This window comes from Lissotriton helveticus, chromosome 5_1 (assembly GCF_964261635.1).
Source record: "Lissotriton helveticus chromosome 5_1, aLisHel1.1, whole genome shotgun sequence".
Lineage (NCBI taxonomy): Eukaryota > Metazoa > Chordata > Amphibia > Caudata > Salamandridae > Lissotriton > Lissotriton helveticus.
The window spans coordinates 2,079,251,708-2,079,276,586 of record NC_136065.1 but is presented as its reverse complement, the minus strand read 5'-3'; the positions used below and the strand labels follow the sequence as shown (position 1 = coordinate 2,079,276,586).

The following is a 24,879-nucleotide window of genomic DNA, read 5'->3' as shown; positions in this document are numbered from 1 at the left end:
TACTTTTATCAGGCATGTCTTCTGACATGTAGTGCGTGTCCTTTACGAGTGGGGTGAATAGGGGTGTGGACATGGTCCAGTATTTGTCTTCCTTATAGTATTTTACTGGTGTCTTTTAGAGTGAGTAAATCCATGGGTCGAGTATATATTTTTTGCTGGTTTAGTAGGTGATCTTTTGGGATTGGGGGTGCATTGGGGTCCAGTTCTGTGGCAGCTGGTGGGAGGGCGTATTACAGATGACAAGGAGGCTTCCTCTTATGCTGAAGCCCATGCTGTAAGGAGCAGGTGCTCAAAGTCATGTTACCAGGGAGCTCAGTCAGGAGGCACTGACGGGCAGCAAACGCTAGAGGGAGTAGTACAGAGGGCTGCATCTCCCACCGCACACAGAAGTGGGTGGGGTGTTGGAATCTCAATGAAGCCTCATGAACTGGGGTGAAGCGCTGAGATGACCGAAACTCTGCCTTTTATGAGTACTGTTCAATGCTTATCCAATACATTCATGGGATAATACATACACTCCATAAATATCCCCAACGTTTATCCTTTCGAGGTCGATAACATGAGTACTGTGCAGAGTGAATGGCATGCCTGTACATTTATAAGGGTGAGAAGTGCGTGTGTGAGTGCAGGGTGAGATGTGCCTGTGTGCATACTGGGTGACAGGTGTGTCCCTGTGTGCATGCAGAGTTACTGCTGTTTCTCCGTGTGCATACAGGGTGGTTGGTGTGTCTAGATGAGTGCGGCAGAATAAAGTAAGGCTTATTGGGATTGTTATGTTTATTTAACAGTCAGTTGTCAATTATTTCCCTTCGCCTTGTCTTCCCAGTGGCGTGGCTTTACATAGATTGAGAAGGATCCTCATACTTTATACTTTGCCAGCCCATGTGAATCACAATATATTAAACAAAGTATTTGTGAGGATTGTGTTGTATAGTATGGTCTGGTCGTGCAACCTAACCGTGAAAAACATTCTCAATACGGTCTTAAGTCCGTATTGGTCAGGCTCATTTGGTCAGGCTCATTTGCAGAAACCTTTAGCTCAACCCTGGGAAGCTGTAGCTGCAAGTAGCAAGGCTTAAACAACGAAACACGCGTGAAACATTTAAAAGTATCAAACCACAAAATAAGAAAGTCGCACAACACGAAAGAAAACCGACATCAATTTATAAAAATAGATTGTATTTTTATGAATTTTAGACACCAAGATGAGCAAAATCCACCAGAGAGTTCTGGCGGTATAGATTTTAAAATTAAACATAAATATCATCTTTTTAGCTCAAAGTGAAAACAAACATTGGTTACCATAATGGTTTAGAAACTTTTGAAAAGTTTGAAAGTGTGAAGCTACCAAACTCGTCTTGGAAAAGGTCAGGAGGGCTACTAAGGAATACTTCGACTGTTACCTGGTCACCAAAGCAGTAACAAGTCCAATTCCACACTGTACATCAAAACCGCCATAAACTTCAACTGAGTGGTCCTGATGCTGAGGATGCTCTGGGTGCTGTGCGATCAACAAGGGTGTTGTTGTGGTTATTACTCGGTCCACAGATGAGTTAGGGTAGCTTAAGCCCCGGAGGTTGGGATCCCTAGAAGTCCTCTTTGAGCCAATAGAAGGCAGCTGCTGCTGTGCTACCCGTCTTCGTACACAGCGGGTCCAGTGGTATCCTTTGGTGGAGGCTTGTTTTCCTTGGGGGTGACCAATCCCCAAGACTCAGGTGCACATTTTGGCCATCAAGAAAGAAAGGAAGGTCTCTCGGACGGCCCAGCGGCGGCTAGTAAAGTTTCCAGGAATGTCTACCAACTTGCCGGATGGGGTTTTTTCAGCTTTGATGGCCCGGTGCTGGTTCCAGGGGGTCAGCCGACTGACCCGTGGAGTCACAACTTTGATCTAGGGCTCAGGAGCATCTTTTATTGGAGCCAGGAGCCACAGGTACATCCTCCCTTCACTAGCCCAATGTGCGGCTTGTGCCGTTTAGCAGGTGTTGCAGTCTCTCTTGCCAGGTGAAGGAGTCAGCAGGGCAGTCCTTCTTTGGTACTTTCTGCAGTTCCATCATGATCTGAGGTTCAGGGTGCCAGGCGTGCCATATTTATGTCCAGAAAGTGCACTGGGGGATGATGCGGTCACTAGCCAATGAGCTACCAGGATCCCTCCCGCCCTGTGATGACTTCTGGCTATGTGTTGCATCTAGTAACCCCAGGGTACACTATTCTGCCAACTTCCAAGCTATCTGAACCCTTCCTTGGATGTTAGAAGCTTGGTAGTCCACCCTTGAGGTGTGGCAACCCTTGGGCTACTCGACCATGGGAAAACCAGGCACTGGTCTCTCCTCTGTTCTCACTGCCAGCCTATCTACCTGAACAGAGGGGCAACCCTTCAGGAGTGTGATTGACATTTGTCCACCAAAGGTGGCTTTGCCTTTAAAGCTTACCTTGTAACACCTCCCTCTGTAGTCGGCTATCATAGTTCTTAAGCCTGTGAGTTGTTCACATGACTCCCCAGGAAGGCAGAAAGTTGTCTGGTGGCCAGCAAGAGTGTGAGACAACTGGAAAACTGAGCAACAGTGTGGCATTTTTCTAAAAGTTGCTTTTCCATAAAAGTGACATTAAATTCGACTTGAATATCAAGTCAGGTTTAATGCCACAACGAGAAGATTGATGTCGAGGAGAAGATCGACGTCTATGAGATGGTTGACGTCGAGGAGAAGATCGAAGATGATGAGAAAGTCGACATCGAGGGGTCAATACCGACGTTCGATGTCGAGGTCCCATTCTAGGGCCTCGCTCCGTTCTGAGCCTATTGTCGTCGACAGGAAGTTTGCGTTCCAGACGACGTCGATACTCGCCGTTGAGCAGTGGATTTACGTTGCGGGAGAGGTCTGATGTTGAATCCAGGGCTCCTACTAAGCTGCCAGCCCGTAAACAGAGGAGGTTGGTCTCTTCTCCAAGTTCGGAGTACTTGCGTACCTATTCACCATCCAGGACGCCTCCTGCTCCTCGACAACCTGTGGTCCTCTTAGTGATACCTCCGCCACCGCTAAGTCCTCCACCTCCTCCTCTGCCGACTCCTCTCCTCCTCCTCCTCTTCCTCCTCCGCCGACTCCTCCACCGCCACCTCCTCCTTAGCCTGGGCCAGCGGCTCCTCAGCTTACGCATCCGGTGTAACCTCGAAGACTAAGAACACGGTTTAGATCGAGACATCATTCCCATAGACACCACCGGTCTTCTACACGATCCCGTTGTTATCGATATGAGAGATCTCGCTCCCGGCATACCAGGGTCACGTCTTCCACGAGTACGGGGATATACTCTTCTACTCTAACGGATTCTCCCCTTCATAGGATGTCTCATGTTGACGATATCTCCACCTTCCAGTAGGTTCTGGTCAGAGAGGCTTTGAAGCTGAACATTGCCCTGTCCACTCCTGTGCCTTCGACATCGGTGATATTTGAAACTCTCCAGCAGAGACAAACATCTCGTCCATTGCTCCTGTTGGTGCCGGGTTTAGAGGAAGCGGCTATAGAGCTGTTCTTGACACCATCTTCTATAAAATCTGCACCTTCCAGGTTGCAGAAGAAGTATCGCCCACCGGAGTCGGATCCTGCCTTCCTCCGACTGGACCCCATCCCAGACTCAGTCATAGTGGTGGCGGCACGGAAACAGCATGCTACGGCTCCAACTTCCACTGTGCCACCTGATAGGGAGAGCGTAAGCTGGATTCGATGGGGACAAAAGCTTGCAACACCGCGGCTACATCCATGAAGGCGGCCAGCTCTACCGCCTTGCTGGGCCGTTATGACAGATCCCCATGGGAGGCCCTTCAACAATTTGTGAAACTCCTACCCAGAGACCAGCGGGAAGATTTTCAGGAGATAGTGAACGAGGGCCTCATAATCTCAAATCAAGTCATCAGCGCTGCAGCGGATACTTCGCTCCTGGCAGCCCACGGGTATTGCCACGGAATTGCTCTACATAGACATGCTTAGCTTCGTCTTACTTCTCTGAAGCCAGAGGCGCAACAGCGCATTTACAGTCTTCCGTTCTCTGACATGACTCTCTTTGGCTCCCATGCGGACGACGAGATGGCCTGCATGAAGACTGTGATGGAGACTTTGAAGGCTGTAGTTTTGGAAAAACCGAAAGAACAGCGAAAAACCTTCTGCCCTTTCCAGAGGCGTTATTCCTCTCAGAGGTTTAAGCGGTTTCAGGGCTGTCAGTCCAACCAACAACAGCAGAGGTCTTTTTAGCCGTTTCAGAAACGCCAACAGCAAGGACGAACAGACCAGCAATCTGGACAAGGGAACAAGGCTCCTGCTGGTTTCAAGCCCTGAAGGGTTTATTCCCCCTCGTCCATTATCCACTCCTGTCGGGAGAAGCATTCAAAACCATCTAGCCAAGTGGCAAAAAATAACTCGGGACAATTGGGTGCTGGATATTGTTCGCAGTGGATACTCGCTGCGTTTTACAAGTCATCCATCGATTCCTCCTACTCAATCACGCTACATGCTACGCCAGTTGCAGAAGGAGGCCAACACCCGCCTACAGAAAAGGGCGATAGAACCGGTTCGGCGGTCACAGAGAGGAACCGGACTGTATTCTCGGTTCTTTCTATTCCCAAGAAAGACAAGAACGAGTTCAGACCCATCCTCGACTTGCGACGAGCCAACAAATGGGTTTGCAGAGAAAAGTTTTGGATGTTACCCTTGCATCAAATCTACCCTCAACTTCATCAGGGAGACTGACTATGCTCAATATATCTGCAAGACGCATATTTTCATGTGCCCATAGCGAGGAAACATCGCATGTTCATGCGTTTCACCGTGTGCAACAACCGTTATCAATACTGCGTGCTGCCTTTCAGGCCTGAAGTCAGCGCCTAGGTCGTTTTCCAAATGCATGGCCGTGGTGGCTGCGCATCTAAGGAGGAACAAGGCTTTCATCTACCCGTATCTGGTCGACTGGTTGGTCAAGGCAGCTACATTTCAGGAAGCGCAACTGCATTTCAATCAGGCTTCCAATCTTCTACTTCGTTTGGGCCTCCACATCAACCTCACGAAGTCTGTCTTGACTCCTGTACAATGTCTACAGTACCTGGGAGCCACCATCGATATACGCACAGCTACGTGTGTCCTTCGGAGGAGAGACGCTTATCAATCCTTCGGAAGGCTCAAGCTCTCATGATCATGCCCTCCCCGACGGTGAGGAAGGTATCGTCTCTCCTGGGCTCCATAGCATTGTGTATCTTCCTCACTCTGAATGTACGCCTCCATGTGAGACCCCTGCAAGAATGTCTGGAAGATCAGTGGGACCAGAAACTGTGGTATTGGGACGACAGGATTCATCTATTGCAGCAGGCCCTTTAGTCCATCCGATGGTGGTGTTCTCCACGCAATCTCCTCTGGAGGATTCCCTTCCACTAGGAGATAAGGTTGCAAACCATAGTGACGGATGCTTCTCTCCACGGCCGGGCCGCACATTCGACCACCTTCAGATACTGGTCATGTGGTCCCCAAAAGAGACCAAGTACCACATCAACTTCCTGGAGCTTCAAGCAGACCATTTGGCTCTGAAAGCCTTCCAGCTGTCTTTTCACACCAGTTCCCTGGCTATTCAGAGGGACAATGCGACCACAATGTTCTACCTCAACAAGCAGGGGGGCTTGTGATCTCAAGCGTTATGTTGGGAATCCCAGGCCACCTGGAACTGGCTGTTAGCCAGGAACCTGACCATCGTAGAAACTCACCTTCCAGGTCTTCAGAATGCTCCGGCAGATGCACTCAGCAGACTCATTCAAGAAAATCACGAATGGGTCTTAAACGATGAAGTGGTGCGAGACATCTTCGAAAGATGGGGTACAGCAGAAGTCGATCTGTTCGCTACCGCAGAAAACAGCAAATGCTGCGACTTCACCTCCAGGTTTTACCTACCAGGGACTCTGGGGAATGCCCTCTGGATCAACTGGTCAGGCAGCTTTCTCTACGCTTTTCCGCCAATTCCCCTGATTTCGACAGTACTGATCAAGCTCTCGCAATCACGGGCCAAGATGATCCTCATTGCTCCTGAGTGGCCCCGACAGTGGTGGTTCACAGACCTACTCCACCGGTCTCTCCTGACACATCTCCGTCTTCCATGCAGGCCGGACCTTCTGACGCAGTTCGGCGGGCAGATGGTGCACCTCAACCTCTCCTTGTTGAATTTGGCAGCATGGCTCCGGAGTTTGCACAGTACGGACATTTGAATCTCCCTCAGGACTGAATGGAGATATTGAAGGAGGCCAAACGACCATCTACACACATGTCCTATGCATATAAATGGAAGAGATTTTGCATCTGGTGTGCATCTGAGAATGTGGATCCTACCTCCTGCAAGGAAGATGTCATCCTTCATTACTTCCTACACTTGGCTCAATCTGGCCTTCAGTTTCATTCGATTAAAGTTCATCTGGCAGCTTAAACTGCTTATAGGAAATGTCCTTCACAAACTACCTTTTTTAAAATCCCAGTCACCAGAGATTTTCTTGAAGGATTGAAGAAAGTGTTTCCTCCCAATAGGCGTCCTTCACCATCTTGGGAGCTCAATGTGGTCCTTTCTCAACTGATGAGGGAACCGTTTGAACCCAATCCAATCATAAGGCTTCTCTTCAGCAGCAGTCTTGGAAGACGGCTTTCCTTGTGGCCATAACTTCTGTCCGCAGGGTTAGCGAACTTCAGGCATTATGTTGTAAAGAGCCTTATATAGTCTTTCATTCCTCTATGGTAGTTATGAGGATGCAAACTAAGTTCCTCCCCGAACTATTACACTGCCTACGTTTTTTCAGAATCTCTCTTCCCCTTCTGAGAGGTCGCTTCATCACCTTGATGTTAGGAGGGTCTTGAGTTCTATTTGGACAAGACTAAGGATATCCGTAGATCAGACCAGTTATTTGTGAACTATTGCTCAGTCCGAACTGGTCTTGCTACCTCCAAACAATCCATTTCTAGGTGGATTGTTTCCTGTATTCAGCTGTGTTATCAGAAAGCCAACAGGACTTTGGTTAGTAAATCTAGGGCTCACATGCTTTACTTCGTAACATACCTATTTCGGAAATCTGTAAGGCTGCCACTTGGAAGTCAGTCCTTACATTTACTAAGCACTACTGCCTAGACACTGATGCTAGGGCAGATGCTCAGGTCGGGCAGGCTTCACTTTGAAATCTATTTGCACAATAGTGCGGTTGTTCTCTGTTTCTTCCACCGCTGGAGAGCTGTTTTGGGATGGGCTTGCTAGTCTATTCACATGTTTATGACTATACACGGAAATCCCCTACAAGAGAAGGAGTAGTTTCTTACATGTAACTCCAGTTCTCTTGTAGGGGTATTTCCGTGATAGTCATAAGCAACCCGGCCGCCTCTTCGGTGGCAGACACAGATGTCCCCAAGACTCAACAGGCTCTGCTTCTTTACGCCTTCAAAAAGAACTGAAAGTAACTGCCTCTGGCAGTGCATCATGGGATATCGGAGGTCTCTGGAGACTCTTAAAGGCACGGTATCCATTTACAGACACATAATGGCAGCCTATGGGGGCTTCTCTATCCATTCTTTTTCATCTCTATCATGAAAAAAAGGAGTTTTATGAAGGAGAGTTTTCTATGTGTAAAACTCAGCAAATTGCTAAATTTAAAAAGTTAAACTGGCTATCTTTTTTCACTTCAAGATGAAGTAATGGCCTCTGTAGCCTAGTTGGTTAGGCTGCATTATTGTCTTTTTATCTCTTAAGTGTCTATACAGACCTTCCTGAAGAAAGGCAGAAGATGACAACATAAGAAGATATATCTAATGAAGTGCTCCCGGGTCCACGCACATGGGTGGGACTATTCACATGATTATGACTATCACGGAAATACCCCTACAAGAGAAGTGGAGTTACAGGTAAGAAACTACTCTATATTATGCTTCAAAGTCCTTTGGTTATAAGCGTCCACGTTTTCAGTCACAAAGATTTGTGGGTGCTATTTCAGACATCAAATAAAGGCCTCCTGCTAACCAACACAAGACAAAGCATACTTCCTAATCACATTTACCAAAAAGAAAGCACACAGACACTCCCGCTTTCTACACCCATCCACTTCATACATACCTGCATCTCCAACATCCAACGTCATCACTGCATTCCACAATGTTTTAGCCAGAAGGACTGCTGAGTTAAATATTCCGAGGGAGATCCCCCTGCTCTATGGTTGCTATCTCGGGTATTTTTGAGACTGTGGAGACCAGGGGTCCTGTGATAACAAGTCTACCATAGCTTATATGGTTCTTAGGGTCAACCTTGGTGAAATCTACGCCCAAAATCTATGAGCGTGTTGGGAGTGAGGAACAGACATCCTCCTGCTCCAGTCCCTTCTATGCCTTCTGACAGGGAGGGTAAATCGCTTGATTTTATGTGAAGGAAAGTATGCGGCTTAGCCAGAACTGTGCTGAAAGTAACCAATGCCACAGCGTTTCTTCAAAGTTGTGTTAGATCTGTTTGGGAGCCCAATCAGCATATTTTGGCAGATCTACCTGGAGAAAGGGGGGAACTTTCAAGAGGTCATTAACGTAGGGCTGATATGTTATGGCTAGCTATTAATGAGTCTCAGCTTTATGCTGATTTACTTGTTGATGATATCATCTTGGTCCTCTACTCAGACAATCGTTAGGGTAATGTCTCACAAACCTTAATCTAAATGCTCAGTATGAGGTCATGAACCTCTAATGAAATCGTCTTTCAAGCCCATTCATGTGCCTCTATCCAACACCTGTGATGGAAAATAGCTATTTGGGAACCCATTTCATGAGCTAGATGAGCTAGCTAGCTTGCTAGCTTTCTCTATTACAAGACTGTAAGGATAAAGTATGGCTAAAGACTGACCCAAGGTTATATCCTATAGCCTATTACTGAACCCATCTAAACTAACACATACGCTGCCTGCATTCTTTCTGCGTCATCGCACTCTCTAGACATTAAGAGATATTTCAATTTTTTCTGGGTTTTGGTCCAGATAATAAAGGAAAAAGCCCTGTCAAAGTATGGTTTGGCTAGATGTGTTGCATCTTCTGTCACTTAAGCTTATGGTGGCATTGCCAGATCCTTATTTAATGGGATCAGAGATTACTCTGCAAGAGACGTGGCAACAACAACAGCTCTTTTTTGCCAGAGATTTTTTGAGGAATCTCTACTCTCTACTGGGTGGCAAATTGGTGGACCATAGATTTCTTCACCACATTTTATTGCTTTAATGAGCTAACTAGAGTAAATTCAAGTCATGTAATGAAGTGAATAAATCACATGTAATATATGGATAAGACAATGTTAATTGAGTGTGTATAAACAGTTTTTTAAACATTGACTGCGAAGGGTTCCCGGCCAGACGATAGGGAAATAATTCAAAATTGTAAATCTTTGTAAGATACTAGTCCTGGAGATCTATAATGATAGAATAGTAACTTTTTTTTATCTCTGAGGACAAATCATACAGTATTCAAAAGTGCTCTTGATTTGACATTTCATAGTACATATCTAAGTATCTCTGCTCTTTCTCCTGTGGCAGGTGGGCTTGATAGTGTTTATGGCACTCGTCGGTAGCTACGTCCCTGCCACTGAAGCTGAGATTGGCCTCCTGGATGGAATTTACACTCGTATACACAGCAGGGAGTCTGTGTCCCTGGGCCTCTCCACGTTCATGATTGACCTCAACCAGGTAAGAGCTGGGAGAAGGGGCGTAGGAAAGGTTTGGGGAGGAAATTTCCCTGGCAGGCAAGAGGAAGGTTTCTCTCTCAAGAGTCCCAGCGGGTTCCTGTTTGTGGACACTCATATACTTGCAATGGTTACTAGCTATGACCTCTTCTGTGCAACACCAGACTGTAATTACCTTTGACCAAGGAGTATGAAGAATACATTCTGCAAGAAGTGGTTGCAATTTGCTTTCCGAATTGTATCCATTACATTAGTATCTACAACCCAACCTACCTACTAATTGATCGGGTCCCAAAATACGGTATTGTAGTGGGTCGCACTCCCACCTTCCACATGAATATTGATGAGGAAGGTCGCAAATTGCGACCCACTATGATTTTCTGTCATCACAGGGATGGTCCCCTTCTGAGGTCAGTCCACCACCATTTCAGTGATTGCTTTAAAAAAAAAAAAGCTATCTTTTTTTTGTAATGCAACCCATTTTCATTAAAAGAAATAGGGATGCATTTAAACAAAATGTTAAAAGTTTTACGATTTTTTAAGACTATACAGGGCTTCATAGGACTACTGCCTCTATGTTAGAAAGCATAGGTTCGATCACATCTTTAGCATAGCAGACACGAGGAATCAGGTCCACCTCAGAAACATATCCTTTAGGTCAGAGATAATGTCACAAATGTAATAAGCGTAAACAGGTACACAAAAGGCATCTCAGCACTAATAACCAAGGCATAGACAAGGGTCAACCAGAAAAATTCACAGTTGAGAAAAGAGCCATGTTTTAAATTTTATTCTGAGAGTTGAAAAACAGTATTCTACACATACTCTACAAAGGAGAGGTCTTGATCTGTTGCCATATAGCAGCTATGCAGTTATAACTCCATACTACACTGTTACTCTGCTTGTTAATCTCTTTCTGGCCTTTCCTACTAAAACAGTACTTTGTCTTGCCAACATAGAGGTGCAAACATGCAGTTTGTGAATTGCATTAAAGCACTTCTTAGCAGCTTCTAGGCACCTGCGAACCAAACTACCACATCTGTGCGTGTTTAATTTCACAAATGTATGGAAATGTTTATCGTAGTGCAAGCAAATAAGAAAGAAATACAGAATAATAGGTAGATCTGGTATGCCTATTATGAGCCTACCACCGCCTCAGGCTGGCATGTCGGTCTGTGGTACCAACCTGTATAGAAGTAGATCCAGTCCTGATTGGGGATGTAGATAGTATTACTTGCTCCCAGGCCACTGGTATGTGTATTCATTCCTCATATGTCAGTGCCTTTCCTTGTATATCAGGGTCCATGACCTGTTCTAATGGTTATCAGTCGCCCTCCTCAAGAAAGACTCACACCCACACAGCTAGATTTGGGAAAAGGACAAAGGGTTCCCCGATATAGTATGGACTCTTAGGCATCTCATTACCTACAAGGAAAACGGATCGATAATCCCTAAAAATAAGTGTTAGCATGGACCATTGGCACTGCAGTTTTTGTGCAGATCCATTTTTGATACGAAAAGGGTTTGGTACCATTTGATGGTTCTGCACGACATTGAGCATGCTCAGCGTGCTCTTAGTGTTCTCTAGTTCATGCAGGTCCATCATGTGGTGCTCAATTAAAAGGAGAGTCAGAGAAGTGCCAGCTGGAAGGATCCGCACGATTTGGCAGATATTCAGTAGGTGAAGCTTTCTGATGGGTTGTCAGGTTTTGAGCAGATCCATCACGAGGGGCAAAAGTAAAGGGGGAGGGGCAATAACATTTTCATTCAGTATAACTTTTCTGCTATTTGGATCTGCGTGAAATTTGGCAGACAGCAAATGAAGGGCAGTACAAAAATGTCAGGTTTCATGCAGATCAGACAGGATTGGGGTACAAAGCCAAATGGGAGGGTATGATGGGGTAAATGTATGCTACGCCCCCCCACCCCCCCTCCCCGAACCAAGTTACGGAGGGAGACTTGTCCGAGACATGGACCTCTTTGGTTGCGAGGGAGACCGGTAGAGGGAGGAGAGGTGATCACCATCAACAAGACGGAACACCATGTTGCAGCATGCCAAAACGAAATATCTATGCTTATTTTTCACCAGAATAGAATAGAATAGAATAGAAAATTCTTTATTGTGTAGTCAATCAAAACCATTAGAATATTCCAAAGAATAAAATATATTTCCTTCACGTGCTATTATAGAATAAATATAAACAATTAATACCACATTTAAAATGTGATTTCAATTTACAAAATATATGCCTTTTCTTTTATAAAAACAGCAAAAATTGCTGAATTATGGCTATAACATATACTATTATTTCGTTACATTCTCAAAATAGGTTACAAATTTAATTAATTGACAAATTAATTGTGGGTCCTTTTACGTTTTGAAAGAAATTTTATTGAAAGAAAGATTGCCTCAATAAAGATACAAAATCAGCAAAATGGAATACAAGCAATCAATATAAAAGGAGTAGAAAATACAATATAGAGAGGGAAAAAATGAGAGAAAACAGAGAAAAGAGAAAAAGAAAGAAAGTGAGGGAAAAGGACGGGGGGGGGAGGAAAGAACGAGCCATAAAGAGAGAGCATCAGAGGCATAAAAAGTGTGGGCCCTTTGAGTCCAGGATTTTTAGTATTGCCGATCTGCAGGTGCGGATACTTTCATTAAACTTCCTCCTAAGCAAATCCCAGCGACAGCACCCTAACGCTGGCCAACTATTTTTCACCAGAATACCTGTTCTGAAATGGGGAGAGCAAACTCACTTACCTGGAAGGGAAATCGCAGATTTCAGGGATCAATAATAATTCATACAGGAGAGAAACATCGGAACTCTGGGAAAGACATGGACTGATGATGAGGTGGGCCAGGCTCTGAGGTTTGGTAGAGAGCGGGCCCACCTGAGAGGAGGACCAATAGTGGAGAGTGAAGGAAGGGCAGGAATATGCTGGAAAGGTCGTCCACCAAAGGAAACAGAAGGGGATGGGCAGAGAAAGGAAGGGAGTAGGAGGTTGAGCTATTAAAGCCAGGTTTCTTTCAAAAGACTTGGAGATTTTCTACGCAGCAACAACCGTCCTTACCATTGATCCTTCTCTTCCATGTGAAAGGTTCTAGAGCCCACGAAGAATTAGAAAAGTATAGGGAGTGCGATACCAGGAAGAGCCCAATTCCCCTGGGTTTAGGGGGAATTGGGATGCCATTTAAGCACAGGATAGAATCTAACCCCAAGGAAGCCCAAACTCAGAGTATGAGAGTTATGAACTGGGACTCATAAGCAGGGCTACAGTGACAAGTCCCATCTGTGAAGATTAACAGTGCAAGGAAAAGACTCATGACCAGTGGGATATTCTGTGAAGGGGGTTAAATCTGTACCTGGGCATTAATAAACCTGTTTCTTATAATGTGCAGCTTGTCTTCAGATCTGTCATTGACCATTGAACAGTGGCATGGAAAGCCTTGATGGACATGGCCAAAGGCTTGTCTTAGTGAGGTAGTGTGCCTGCCGGGTTTCGGTGCAGGGCATCGCCTAAGGCCTGGCCTGTGAGCCATCACACGCTATGAATGGCAAATGCCGTGCTGATCAGGAATTGTTGACTACCCACAGCCAGTGATTTGTTTTACCCAGTGCTTCAGTTTTGCCCCTATTTTTCAGCTCTGGATCAAACCTGAGGTTCCTACTTTGGGCTTAACTTGCTCACAACTTGTCAGACTTTTTTTCAGAATCACTAATCTGCACTAAGGTGATTGGTACATTAAAATACTTTTGTGCCCCACATGTTAACTTTTCCCCTAAGTAGTGTTGTATGAAATATGCAATAGACTCAACTTGCTAAATGACTGCCAAATTGCACATGTATTTGTCAAACGATGCCACAGTAGTTGGCACATGAACACTTTTCTGACTCATTTAAATGTGTCCTCCATGACGAATCATTTATCAATACAAAATTAAAAATGTCAAGAGTAAGCTAAACAGTCTACGCATCTGCCTTAGTTATACACTCAGCCCCGGGAGCTTCAGTGAGGCACAGGAAGGGTGACCGCACGCCACCTTCCCTATATGTTATACTTATACCCTGCCCCAGTATTAGGGTACCCAAGGCCTCCGTGAGACAAGGATTTGCATGCATCCCGCCCAAGCAAAATATATAAAAAGCTATCCCATGGTCCTTTGCCCACCCTAGGAGACTCATTAAAAAAGTGCGAAGCTATTTTTTTTTCCTCGCCTCAATGGAGTTTCGGTGCTGAGAAAAAAAATAAGTATTTTACCCTTGGGGAAGTCTCTCGAGGAACCCCTCCACCAGCCCTAGAAGAGCAGGGTATCCGTACTCTATACCCCATGTATTTTTTTTAAACCTTTATTTTGGTATAAGGGGCTGAGTCCTCTACTCTGCCCCCTGCATGCTGCCACATCTTCGTTGATCTAGGGGCATCCAATCAGATCTTATCCCAAGATCTCATGGCTCTACTGACCAAAATGTAGCTTTCTGCCAAATTTGGTGTAATTCCGTTCAGTAGTTTTTGCAGTATTGCAGTATTGCTGTTCCAGTTCCTAATGGAAAAATGAATGGGGAAAACGTGTTTTGATACAGCCACTTTTTCTCTGCCTTTGTATGATGTATCACCCCAAAAACTTCCAAGAAGGAGCTAACGTGGATGAAACCTTTTTTTGAAGAGTTTTGTGATAAGTCATCAAACTGAGCCAAAGTTCTTAGCAAACCAAGAAAAATCAATTTCCTTTGGAAACGTGGTCTAACTATAACTACCCAGTGGCAACGGCCACTGGGTAATATATATATATGTATATGAAGCAACATAAGATCTTTGAGGTGAAACAGAATCCTGTTAGGTAGTGTGAGGAACCTTCTCTCTAAATCAACTAATGGTTGTTGTTAGACCTGTCAGCTGTAGGGTGGTTTTTCCACCAACATTTTACCTTCCTCCTCCCTTTTTTCTATTCTTGTTTTTGCTGGCATTTAGGACTCTCCGCAATTTACCACTGCTAACCAGTGCTAAAGTGCATGTGCTCACTCTTTAAAACATGATAACACTTACACCTGAATAGGCTGCATATCCCCTGTAGTTAGTCTGGAGCCAGGGCAGGGAAGGCAGGATGCCTGGAGATTACTGCAGCACCCCTGCTTAAGCTCGTGCCACCCCTGCACAACGCTGCCAATGAACCTCAGTATTTGATCTGCAGCATCTCCTTTTATTCCAACACTGGGACACCCACACACACATCAAGAGGGAACTTAAGATCTGCCTATTTAAATAGTAGATCTGGTGTCCGGTCTGTTGACCACTGCCTGAGCATTGGGACACTCTGAGTATGTGCGTGATTTACAAACCAGTTTAACATAACAGAACACACAGCTCTGGTAGTAAACCTAACTCCTACTTTAGAATACACCCTTTCTGTCTCATACCTAACTGTGGATTTTTCCATCTTTCAGGTGGCCAATGCAGTGAACAACTCCACGCAGCATTCCCTGATCCTGATTGATGAATTTGGAAAAGGAACCAACACAGTAAGAAACCATCCCCCTTATTCTACCTTTGTATCACAACCACGCAAGGTGTCTGTACCGGCATCATATAGAAAGTACAGGTGCGCTTTATAACGGTGACTGATAATGAACATTGGGTTAAGTCAACCACGCATAGTTCTCCTGAAGACCATATTTTCAATCAGAGTGATCCAAGGAGCTATCATAGCATCTGCAGGAGACCCAGCTCTGCTTTCTTTGTCTCTCCATGCAGCTCATGTCTCGGATGGGGAACAGCGTTTACAAATCTGTCTCCACAACGCATCCATTACAACGTGGCTGTTACAACGACCGCGTTGTTAGTACGCATACCATTACATCACAAGTCATTACGACTTGGTGTAGGGGGTGCACTGGTATTGGATTCAAAATCCAACACCTTCCCTGCTGTTACGCAAACTGGAGTAGGAATAGTAAATAATACTGAGTCAATCAATCAGGCATTTGTTGAAAGTGGCTACTCACCCGTATGGGTCTCAAGGCGCTGGGGGTGGGCGGGAGGTGCAGGTTCCAGTCCATCAAGTAGGGGGTCTGTCGAAGAGCCAGGTTTTGCGGTTTCTTGCAAAGATGGGGAGCGATGTTGTCTGTCTGAGGTGGAGAGTGGTGAGGTGTGGCTCACTGGTTAGAGGCGGCAGACCCGGAAGCAGAGAATGGCCCGGGACCAGGGTTCAATTCCCGACGCGGCAGGGTTGTGGACCAGGGTCAGCAGACTCGACAATTCTCGCCCCGGTGCCTACTCTAACCAGGGATCACACTCGGCAACTCTGGGCATTAAGCTTGCCTCATCTCTACAACGGCACGCCGGGGATGCCTGGTTTCACCTTGGAGATACCCAGAAGGGACCATCTCACAGGGAAATCCAGGACGGGTTCCCCAGCGGTCTTCAGCGCCGGGACGCTCACGGGCAGCTGAAGCTTTACAAGTCCAACACATTTAAATTACATTACATTACAGCTGAAGGGCGTTCCAGGCTCTGGCCGCGAGGAAGGAGAGGGAGCGGCCTCCCAATCTGGTCTATTTGGTTCGGGCTACCACAGCGTAGGAGAGTTGGGCTGATTGTAGGGTCCTTTTGGGTACGTGGAATTTGAGTCTTCTGTTCAGGTATGCTGGTCTGGTGTCATGGAGGGCCTTGTGTTCGTGCGTGAGCATCTTGAGGGTGACTCTAGCCTCAATGGGGTGCCAGTGGAGTGTGCGCAGGTGATAGGAGATGTGGCAGTGTCTTGGCAGGTTGAGGACCAGTCTTGCGGTGGCGTCTGGATGTTCTGTAGCTTGTGGGTGAGGTGTTTGTTTATTCTGGCGTTGCCGTAGTCGAGTCTTCTGGTGACCTGGGTATGAGTGACGGTCTTTCTGTGTTTGAGGTGATCCATTTGTAGGTCTTACGTAGGAGGGGGAGGGTGTGGAAGCAGGAGGATGAGACGGAGTTGATCTGGTGGTCCATTTTGAGCTCGGAGTCCAGGATGATTCCTAGGTTGTGTGCGTGGTCCGTGGGTGTGGGCGGGCTTCCGAGGACGGGGGCCACCAGGTGTCGTTCCAGGCATCGGGGGGTGGGTCCATGATGAGTACTTCTGTTTTGTTGGTGTTTAGTTTTAGCAACAATCATTTAAATCTACAAACATTGGAGTAAAACCAAATGTTTTGATTTTTATTTTATTTTTAGCACTTTTGTTTTATTCAGTGACACTTTTGACACATTGTATTATTTTACATTCCACTTGATTTTTTATATAAACATATTTTGACCTTATGTACAAGACCTAACCACTAATTTTCAAACACAATACAGTTTTTAACAAATTCATTCAAACTCACAACCATACTCCACTCATACTCTTACAGATAAAATATAGCTGGAACTACAATATTCACAGCAAAGCCATATACACATTTTCGAAGTTCAAATCTCTTATGTAATCTCCTAATCTGTTCAGTCTTTTCAATGGCTTATGACAGTCTACGCGTTTCGAACCCAAATTTGTTTATGGGGTTCTCATCAGGACGGTAGTCTGTAAAAAGAGGAGAACACCTTATTTTAGAACACAGTATCTAAATAGCTGCATGCTACGTACTTCAACACTATCCACCTCTGTGCCTTACCTCTTTTCAATCAGAACCTGGACGGATTGACACTTTCCCGACGTACAACTCATATGCAAGGCAACCTAGTGCGTCAAATGTGGTGAATGTTCATGTTGTGAGACAACAAAAGAAGGAAGTCTGTTTGAACACAGAAATATAAAATGGAAACATGATACATTTACAAACTGCAAATCGCGATTCGTCGTATATGGAATACTATGTCCTTGTAATCAACTCTATATTGGAAAAACAAGCCAAGAGGTACGGAGCAGAATTCAACAGCACAAATCAAGGATTAAAAACAAGATATCAACGGCTCCCCTTGTCAATCATTAGCTTGAAAGGAATCACAAAGACACAGAGCTGACTTGGACAGATATTTCAAAAGTGGACAATGACGAAAGAGGAGGTGACCTTGAAGAAAAACTTTCCAGAAGGGAGGCAATGTTGATTTTGAAATTTGATTCCGCAACTGAGGGCCTTAATGAACTAACCGAATTATTTAAATTAGGTTAATCAGACATCCTCCGCCCCTGTGGAAAATAACTAGAATAATGAGGAAATAAGGGTGATGGCGCATCCAGGAACCTGAGTGACATCATAGATTGACAGAATTGCACGGTATCGAAAACCGACTTTGCAACGGTTAATTCAGACCAGAATAATCGAACAATGAGGCATAGTCTTGTGAACAGAACAGAAATATGCAGCCATACATACAGAGGAGGACAAGATACATCGAGACATTAAAACGTACCACCTATGCCCTAGACTACATCTCCCGTGATTCATCCTTTTTAGTTGAGCAACACTACTGGGCGCCTATACTCAATAACTGAGGTGATAGTGACGGATGACAAAAGGCAGTCGAGCGAATATCGAATTTCGGGGACCCAATGGAATATCAAGATAAACATCGCCAAAGAATATGTGAGCACTTCACACAATTTCTATCGACTCGAAACAATAATGAAATGGGATTGGAATGAGGAGACAAATTCCCGTATAGTATGTTATTGTTCAAATCAGAATATTTTGCAACAAATCGGAATTAAGTAATTTTGGGTGCATTTAAGCATCGTTGACAACCGGGACTACAACTCCCATGAATCCTGGGGAAACCGGAAGTTAACGCCTGATTGAACGCGGCGTCTAACATCGAGGGAAAGAGAATTGAATGCTCGGTGCCCCGACCGTCCAAGGTATTCACCGGAATATGATTGAAACTGACTCTTACGCCAGTTGGTGTACCCTCCGTGTACTAATTTGTCCCCCCCCTCGTTTTTTCTTTGCTGGGGCAGGCGGGAGCACTGGACCCCGGAGATCAGAAGTAAAGCAGCCAAATTTTGTGGTACTTTGTTTTCATGTTACCCCTATAAGCTAGCACAAGGGGACATTATGAACTAATACTGAAGACACACTTCTCATCCAGGGGATACTCATCAATAGTCATAATCTTTGAATAATCCCCGCCCATGTGCGGGATCCCGGAGCATATAGAAAATACATATAAATATATATGTATATATATATATATATGTGAAAACATATATTTGCAGCCTAAAACATTTCCTAACTGGCAAAATTGCCGCAAAATTACATAAATTAGCATACATATAGTAATACTCTTCCAAACCCTAAGGAAGAAAGAGAGCAGAAAACATTTGTATACAACAATGCTTTATTGCCATAGGAAAAACCTGTAATTGCAGGCATTTGCCAGTAGGCTGCAGTAGAGTATAAAGCAAACAAAGAAGACTGACACCTTGCCTTTAAGGCATTAGAGTAAGGGTACCGTGCCTTTAAGACCTGAAGGCAACCCCCTGCTCCCATGGTGCACCACAGGTGACAGTTGGGTCTGTTCTTTTTTCTGGCTCCTTCTGTGAGGATCCTGGAGCTTGAGCTCTTCAGTTTTCAACTGAAATTGTGTTTTTGAGAGAATTTTCTCTTATTATTCGACATTTTTTGGATAAATAAGGCTTCTGATTTATTTTTCTGTGGTAACCCACAAGAATTTCCTGTCAGAATGCCTGCTCTGTTGCGGAAATGTCCTTCTTGTGACAAAAAGATGGCTCTGAATGACCCACATTCTGTGTGTATTGTGTGCCTTCCATCTACACACAATCCTGTTCAGTGCCATCACTGTCAAAAGTTTTAAAGTCGAACTCTTCGCGACAGGGAGAAGATTCGACTTCATGCCATGCAGGAGATAGACAAAAGTCACCAGGTGGGTGCTTCTACAGCCCCCAGATCTTCTCCTACAAGCAAGCACGGCCAAAAACGGCGTCATTCCGCTTCTCCTGTCCCCAGGAAGAGGAAGGAAGGTCAAAGAACTCCGTCGACATCGAGGCCAAGATCATCTTCACGACGTCGAAGATCTCCGCCGCAGTCAAGTAAGTTGGCTTCGAGGCGCCATACTTCGGGCTCGAAGTCCACGGCTGCTACCACATCTAAGTCTCCGTCGAGGCTTCCGTCGACGTCGAGACACTCTCCGCCGCCCCGGAGAGGATCGGCGTCGAGAGCTAGGATGGCATCCAGGTCGCCGCCGTCGAGAGGGACTGTCAGATCCCATCCTTCGACGTCAAGGAGGTCGACGCCGAGGCGACGCCAGGAAACGTCGCAGTCGACGCGACGTCGAAGAAGGTCATCGTCGACACGACGTCGAGAGTCGTCGTCGATACAACGTCATGGAGCATCTCCATCTGGTCGAGGGAGATCGACGTCGAAGTCTCCGGATAGACGTCGAGGTTTTCAGTCGAGCCCTTCTCGACGTGATCGATCGCCGTCGAGAGCATACCACTCGACGCCACTAGTCACCCAGACATCTTCGACGTCGAGGCTTTCGCCGTCGAGGGATCAAGTGACGGCAGTGGTGGAATCCCCTGGTTCCGGATCTTCAGGAGGCAAGTCATCATCTCCTCGTTTCAATATCGTGGAAATCTCCCAGGAACCTTCGTCCAGATCTGCGGACAGACCACGCAGCTTGGTGTCTCAGCATCCTCAATGGGGCTCTATCTGGAGGTCAGAGTAGCCCGGGCTCGGGTTACTCCCGTACATATTCTCCGTCTACGGCAAGAACGCCGGTCAGACCGTCTAGATCTCCTCGGAGTCCCAGGATTTTACCCAGGCCAAGATCTCGGATCAGATCACGTTCTCCAGTACGGCCAAGAACACCTGTCAGACCAAGTTCACCAATCCGGCCAAGACCGAGGTCTCCATCAAGACATCGCTCTAGGTCCAGAGACCGTCACAGCAGGAATCGTGACAGGTTACGCGTACAAGATCTTCCACAAGGTCGTCCTCATCTAGGTCGTCTTACTGAGATTACTCTCCGACCTTCTCATCTACGCCTCCTTCCCGAGTCTCTCCTATTGATGACCTCGCGACTTTCTCCGATGTTCTGAGCAGGGGAGAAAAAAAGCTGAACATTACGCTGCATACTCCAGTGGTTCCCACTTCCGTGATTTTTGATACTCTTCATCATCGCACAGCGCCCAGGCCTCTTCTGCCCCTGGTCCCCGGCCTCCTAGAACCGGCTATGGCTACTTTTCTCACACCAGCAGTGGTGGGATCTGTTCCATCTCGGATAGCCAAAAAGTACAAGGCCCCTGCAGAGGATCCCTTGTTCCTCAGATCTGATCCTCCTGTGGACTCCATTATTGTGGCGGCTGCCATGAAGTCCCATGCAGGCTCTACTTCTTCCTCAGTACCACCTGAAAAAGATAGTAAACTTATGGACTCGTTTGGTAGGAAGGTATGCAACACCTCCTCTTCATTTATGAAGGTGGCTAGCGCCTATGCCTTGCTTGGAAGTTACGACAGGTCCCTTTGGGACTCCCTGACTCGCTTTACAGACAAGCTCCCCAAGGAAGATCGCCAAGACTTTCTGCAGATTATACAGGAGGGAGGCCTGGTAGCCAATCAAGTTATTAGCGCCGCAGTGGATGCATCTGACCTTGCGGCCCATGGCTATTCAAATGGTATTTGTTCCCGTTGTTCGGCCTGGCTCTGTCTGACAGGGCTCAAACCAGACGCCCAGAAGAAGATTTTGAATTTGCCATTCAATGGGAAATCTCTGTTTGGTCCACACACGGACGACGAAATGTCCAAAATGAAAGCGGAAATGGACACCGTCAAAGCTGTGGGATTAGAAAAGCGCAAGGAATTCAAGAAACGCTTTCGCCAGGGAGACAGGAGGTCTTTCAAGCAGAGGGTTCAAACCCTTCAGTGGCAATCCCAGTCTCAGCAGAAGACGCAGTTCCAGCAGCGTCGTCCTGGCAGAGGAAGAGGTGGCAATAACAAGCAGCAGTCTTCCTCCAAGCAACCTCCTAAGCCCTGAGCCATTGCTTCCTCCACGTCTGTTCGCCACTCCGGTGGGAGGGAGTGTTTCTCATCATCTGAAAGAGTGGAAATCCATTACAAAAGACAGATGGGTGCTGAATATTGTGCAGCATGGTTACTTGCTGAGGTTCAAATCTCCTCCTCCGCAAGTCCTCCTTCAGGCGCGACACCTCCCACGTTTCCAGAGTCAATTGCTACAAGACGAAGTCTCCGTCCTCCTGAAGAAGATGGCCATAGAGGAGGTTCCCTCCATTCACAGAAATCAAGGAGTGTACTCCCGGTATTTCTTGGTTCAAAAACGAGGAACTGCCAAGGAATACAGCCCCATTCTAGATCTTCGAATGCTAAACAAATTCATACGAAAAGAAAAGTTCCGCATGCTCGCCCTGCACCAGATCTTCCCGCATCTTCATCAGGGAGACTGGATGTGTGCCATCGACTTGCAGGACTCCTACTTCCACATACAAGTGTCAGTCAAGCATCGGAAGTTCCTACGGTTTCAGATCGGACGCCGTCACTACCAGTATCGAGTGCTGCCGTTTGGCCTGAAATCTGCACCTCGGACATTCTCCAAGTGCATGGCGGTGGTGGCTGCTTTTCTTCGCAAAAGAAAGATCTTCGTCTATTCATATCTAGACGATTGGCTGTTGAAAAGCTCCACTCTGTCGCTGCTTCAAAACCATCTGTCGTTCTGCCTCAAACTGATGGACTCGTTGGGTCTTCAAGTCAATCTGAAAAAGTCAGTTCTCAACCCTTCCCAGCGGATCCACTATCTGGGTGCTTCTCTGGACTCACTACAGGCAAGCTTGTGTCCTTCGGAGGAGAGGTTGTCATCTATGCTCCTGAAGGGTCGCCTTCTTCTGGACAATCCGCCCCTCACAGCCAGACAAGTGTCCTCTCTTCTGGGATCGATGGCCTCGTGCATTTAAATCGTGCCCAATGCTCGCCTTCACATGAGGCCTCTGCAACAAGCCCTCGAAGATCAGTGGTCTCAGAGATCGGATCAGTGGGAAGATCGGGTCTTGCTTCCTCAAGAAGCCAGGTACTCGATCAGATGGTGGTTAAAACGATCCAATCTCCTCCGGGGAGTGCCATTCCATCGTCCTCCTCCGTCCCAGTCAATTGTCACGGATGCCTCCCTTCAAGGCTGGGGCGCTCACATGGACCGACTCCAAGTTCAAGGCCTCTGGTCCGAGGTAGAGCAAGGCTACCATACCAACTTCCTGGAGCTTCGAGCAGTTCATCTGGCTCTCAAGTCTCTTTATCCTTCTCTGCGCACCAACTACCTCCAGGTTCAAACGGACAACACAACAACTATGTTCTATTTGAACAAACAGGGAGGCACGAGGTCAAGAGTCTTGTCTCTGGAAGCACAAGCCATCTGGCACTGGCTCCTAGCAAGAGGCCTGTCCATCGTGGCAGTTCATCTACCAGGAATTCAAAACGTCCAAGCAGACTGCCTAAGCAGAATCTTCGTAGAAGTGCAGAGGTTTTTCGTTGCTGGGGCGTACCGGACGTAGATCTGTTCGCAGACGCGGCCAATGCAAAATGCCCCGTCTTCGCGTCCAGGTTTCCCCAACAGGGATCACTGGGGAACGGTCTTTTGATCAGCTGGTCGCAGACATTACTCTACGCCTTTCCTCCCCTGCCTCTGATCCCGGCGGTGATCCAGAAGTTCTACAGGACCAACACCAGAATGATCCTGATAGCACCAGAGTGGTCACGCCAGTGGTGGTACCCCGATCTTCTACAGATGTCGGAGGTTCCGCACCGGCGCCTACCATGCCGTCCAGACTTGTTGACCAAAGACCAGGGGAAGGTGTTTCACCCCAACCTTTCTTCACTTCGCTTGACGGCATGGCTCCTGAGGTCATCCAGTATGGACATTTAGACCTCCCAGCAGACTGCATGACTATTCTTAAGGAATCAAAACGACCCCCCACTAGGAAGTCCTATGCTTTCAAGTGAAAGAGGTTCTTCTTATGGAGTCATGAGCACTCTCTTGACCCGGTACATGGCCAAGAGCAGGTGATTCTTCCATATCTATTGCATTTAGCGAGATCAGGCCTGAAATACCCCTCCATCTGGGTTCATTTAGCTGCAATCACAGCATATAGGAAGTCTCCTAATCAGACATCTTTCTTCCTTATGCCTGTAGTTAAAGATTTCCTAGAAGGTCTTAAGAAAGTCTTCCCACCGGTGAGGTCCCCCTCCCCTCCCTGGGAGCTTAATATTGTCCTGACTAAGCTGATGAGTGCTCCTTTTGAGCCTATACATAAGGCCTCTTTGCAGCACTTGACCTGGAAAGCTGCTTTTTTAGTGGCGATTACCTCTGCCCGTAGGGTCAGCGAAATCCAGGCCTTGAGTTGTAAGGAGCCTTACACAGTTTTTCATGCCAACAGGGTGGTCTTAAGAACGCACCCAAGTTTCCTGCCTAAGGTAGTTTCAGACTTTCATATCAACCAGTCTATTACCTCACCTACCTTTTTTCCTAATCCTTCCACTCCCCCGGAGAGGTCATTACACTCCCTAGATCTCCGGAGGGTCCTGAAGTTCTACTTGTCAAAAACCCTGCCTCTTAGGAAGTTTGACCGGCTTTTTGTTAATTATGTCAGTACTAATACTGGCCTGTCAGCTTCCAAAAGGTCCATTTCTCGCTGGATTGTCTCCTGTATAGCTTTAGCTTATCAACTAGCTAACAAGACCTTGCAGGGTAAACCACATGCACATTCTACTAGAGCGAAAGCTTCCACTACATCTCTCCTTCGTAATGTTCCTATTTCTGAAATTTGTAAAGCGGCAACTTGGCGCTCTGTCCATACCTTTACCCGCCATTATTGTCTGGACTCAGATACTCAGGCCGATGCCAGAGTAGGGCAGACCTTGTTAAGGAACTTATTTGCATAAGATGTATTTGCAATATATGTCTTAGTCATTCTGTGAAGTTTTTATACTTCTTGCTCGTCCGCGAGACTTTGGGTATGAGCTTGCTAATCTATTCATAGATTATGACTATTGATGAGTATCCCCTGGATGAGAAGGATTAGTTACTTACCTGTAATCCTAGTTCTCATCCAGGGGTATACTCATCAAAGTCATAAGCTCCCGCCCACCTCCCCGGACGAGCAGAGTTACACAGTTATGAGATGTTTTATTGTGGATCTCCTCAGGTGTTATGCACCTCCAAAAAGAACTGACCAAACTGTCACCTGTGGT

The 24,879-nt window shown here is 46.4% G+C and overlaps 1 protein-coding gene across 7 annotated transcripts in view; it reads left to right on the top strand.

The window, feature by feature from the left end:
• MSH5 (mutS homolog 5) overlaps nt 1–24,879 on the top strand; it is a 1,532,005-nt gene that overhangs the window by 1,340,040 nt on the left and 167,086 nt on the right. For all 7 annotated transcript variants that reach the window (XM_078646032.1, XM_078646030.1, XM_078646035.1 and 4 more), the window contains 2 exons: nt 9,563–9,712; nt 15,154–15,228. In XM_078646032.1, the coding sequence (XP_078502158.1) occupies nt 9,563–9,712; nt 15,154–15,228 (225 nt within the window). The remainder of the gene's footprint in view (nt 1–9,562; nt 9,713–15,153; nt 15,229–24,879) is intronic.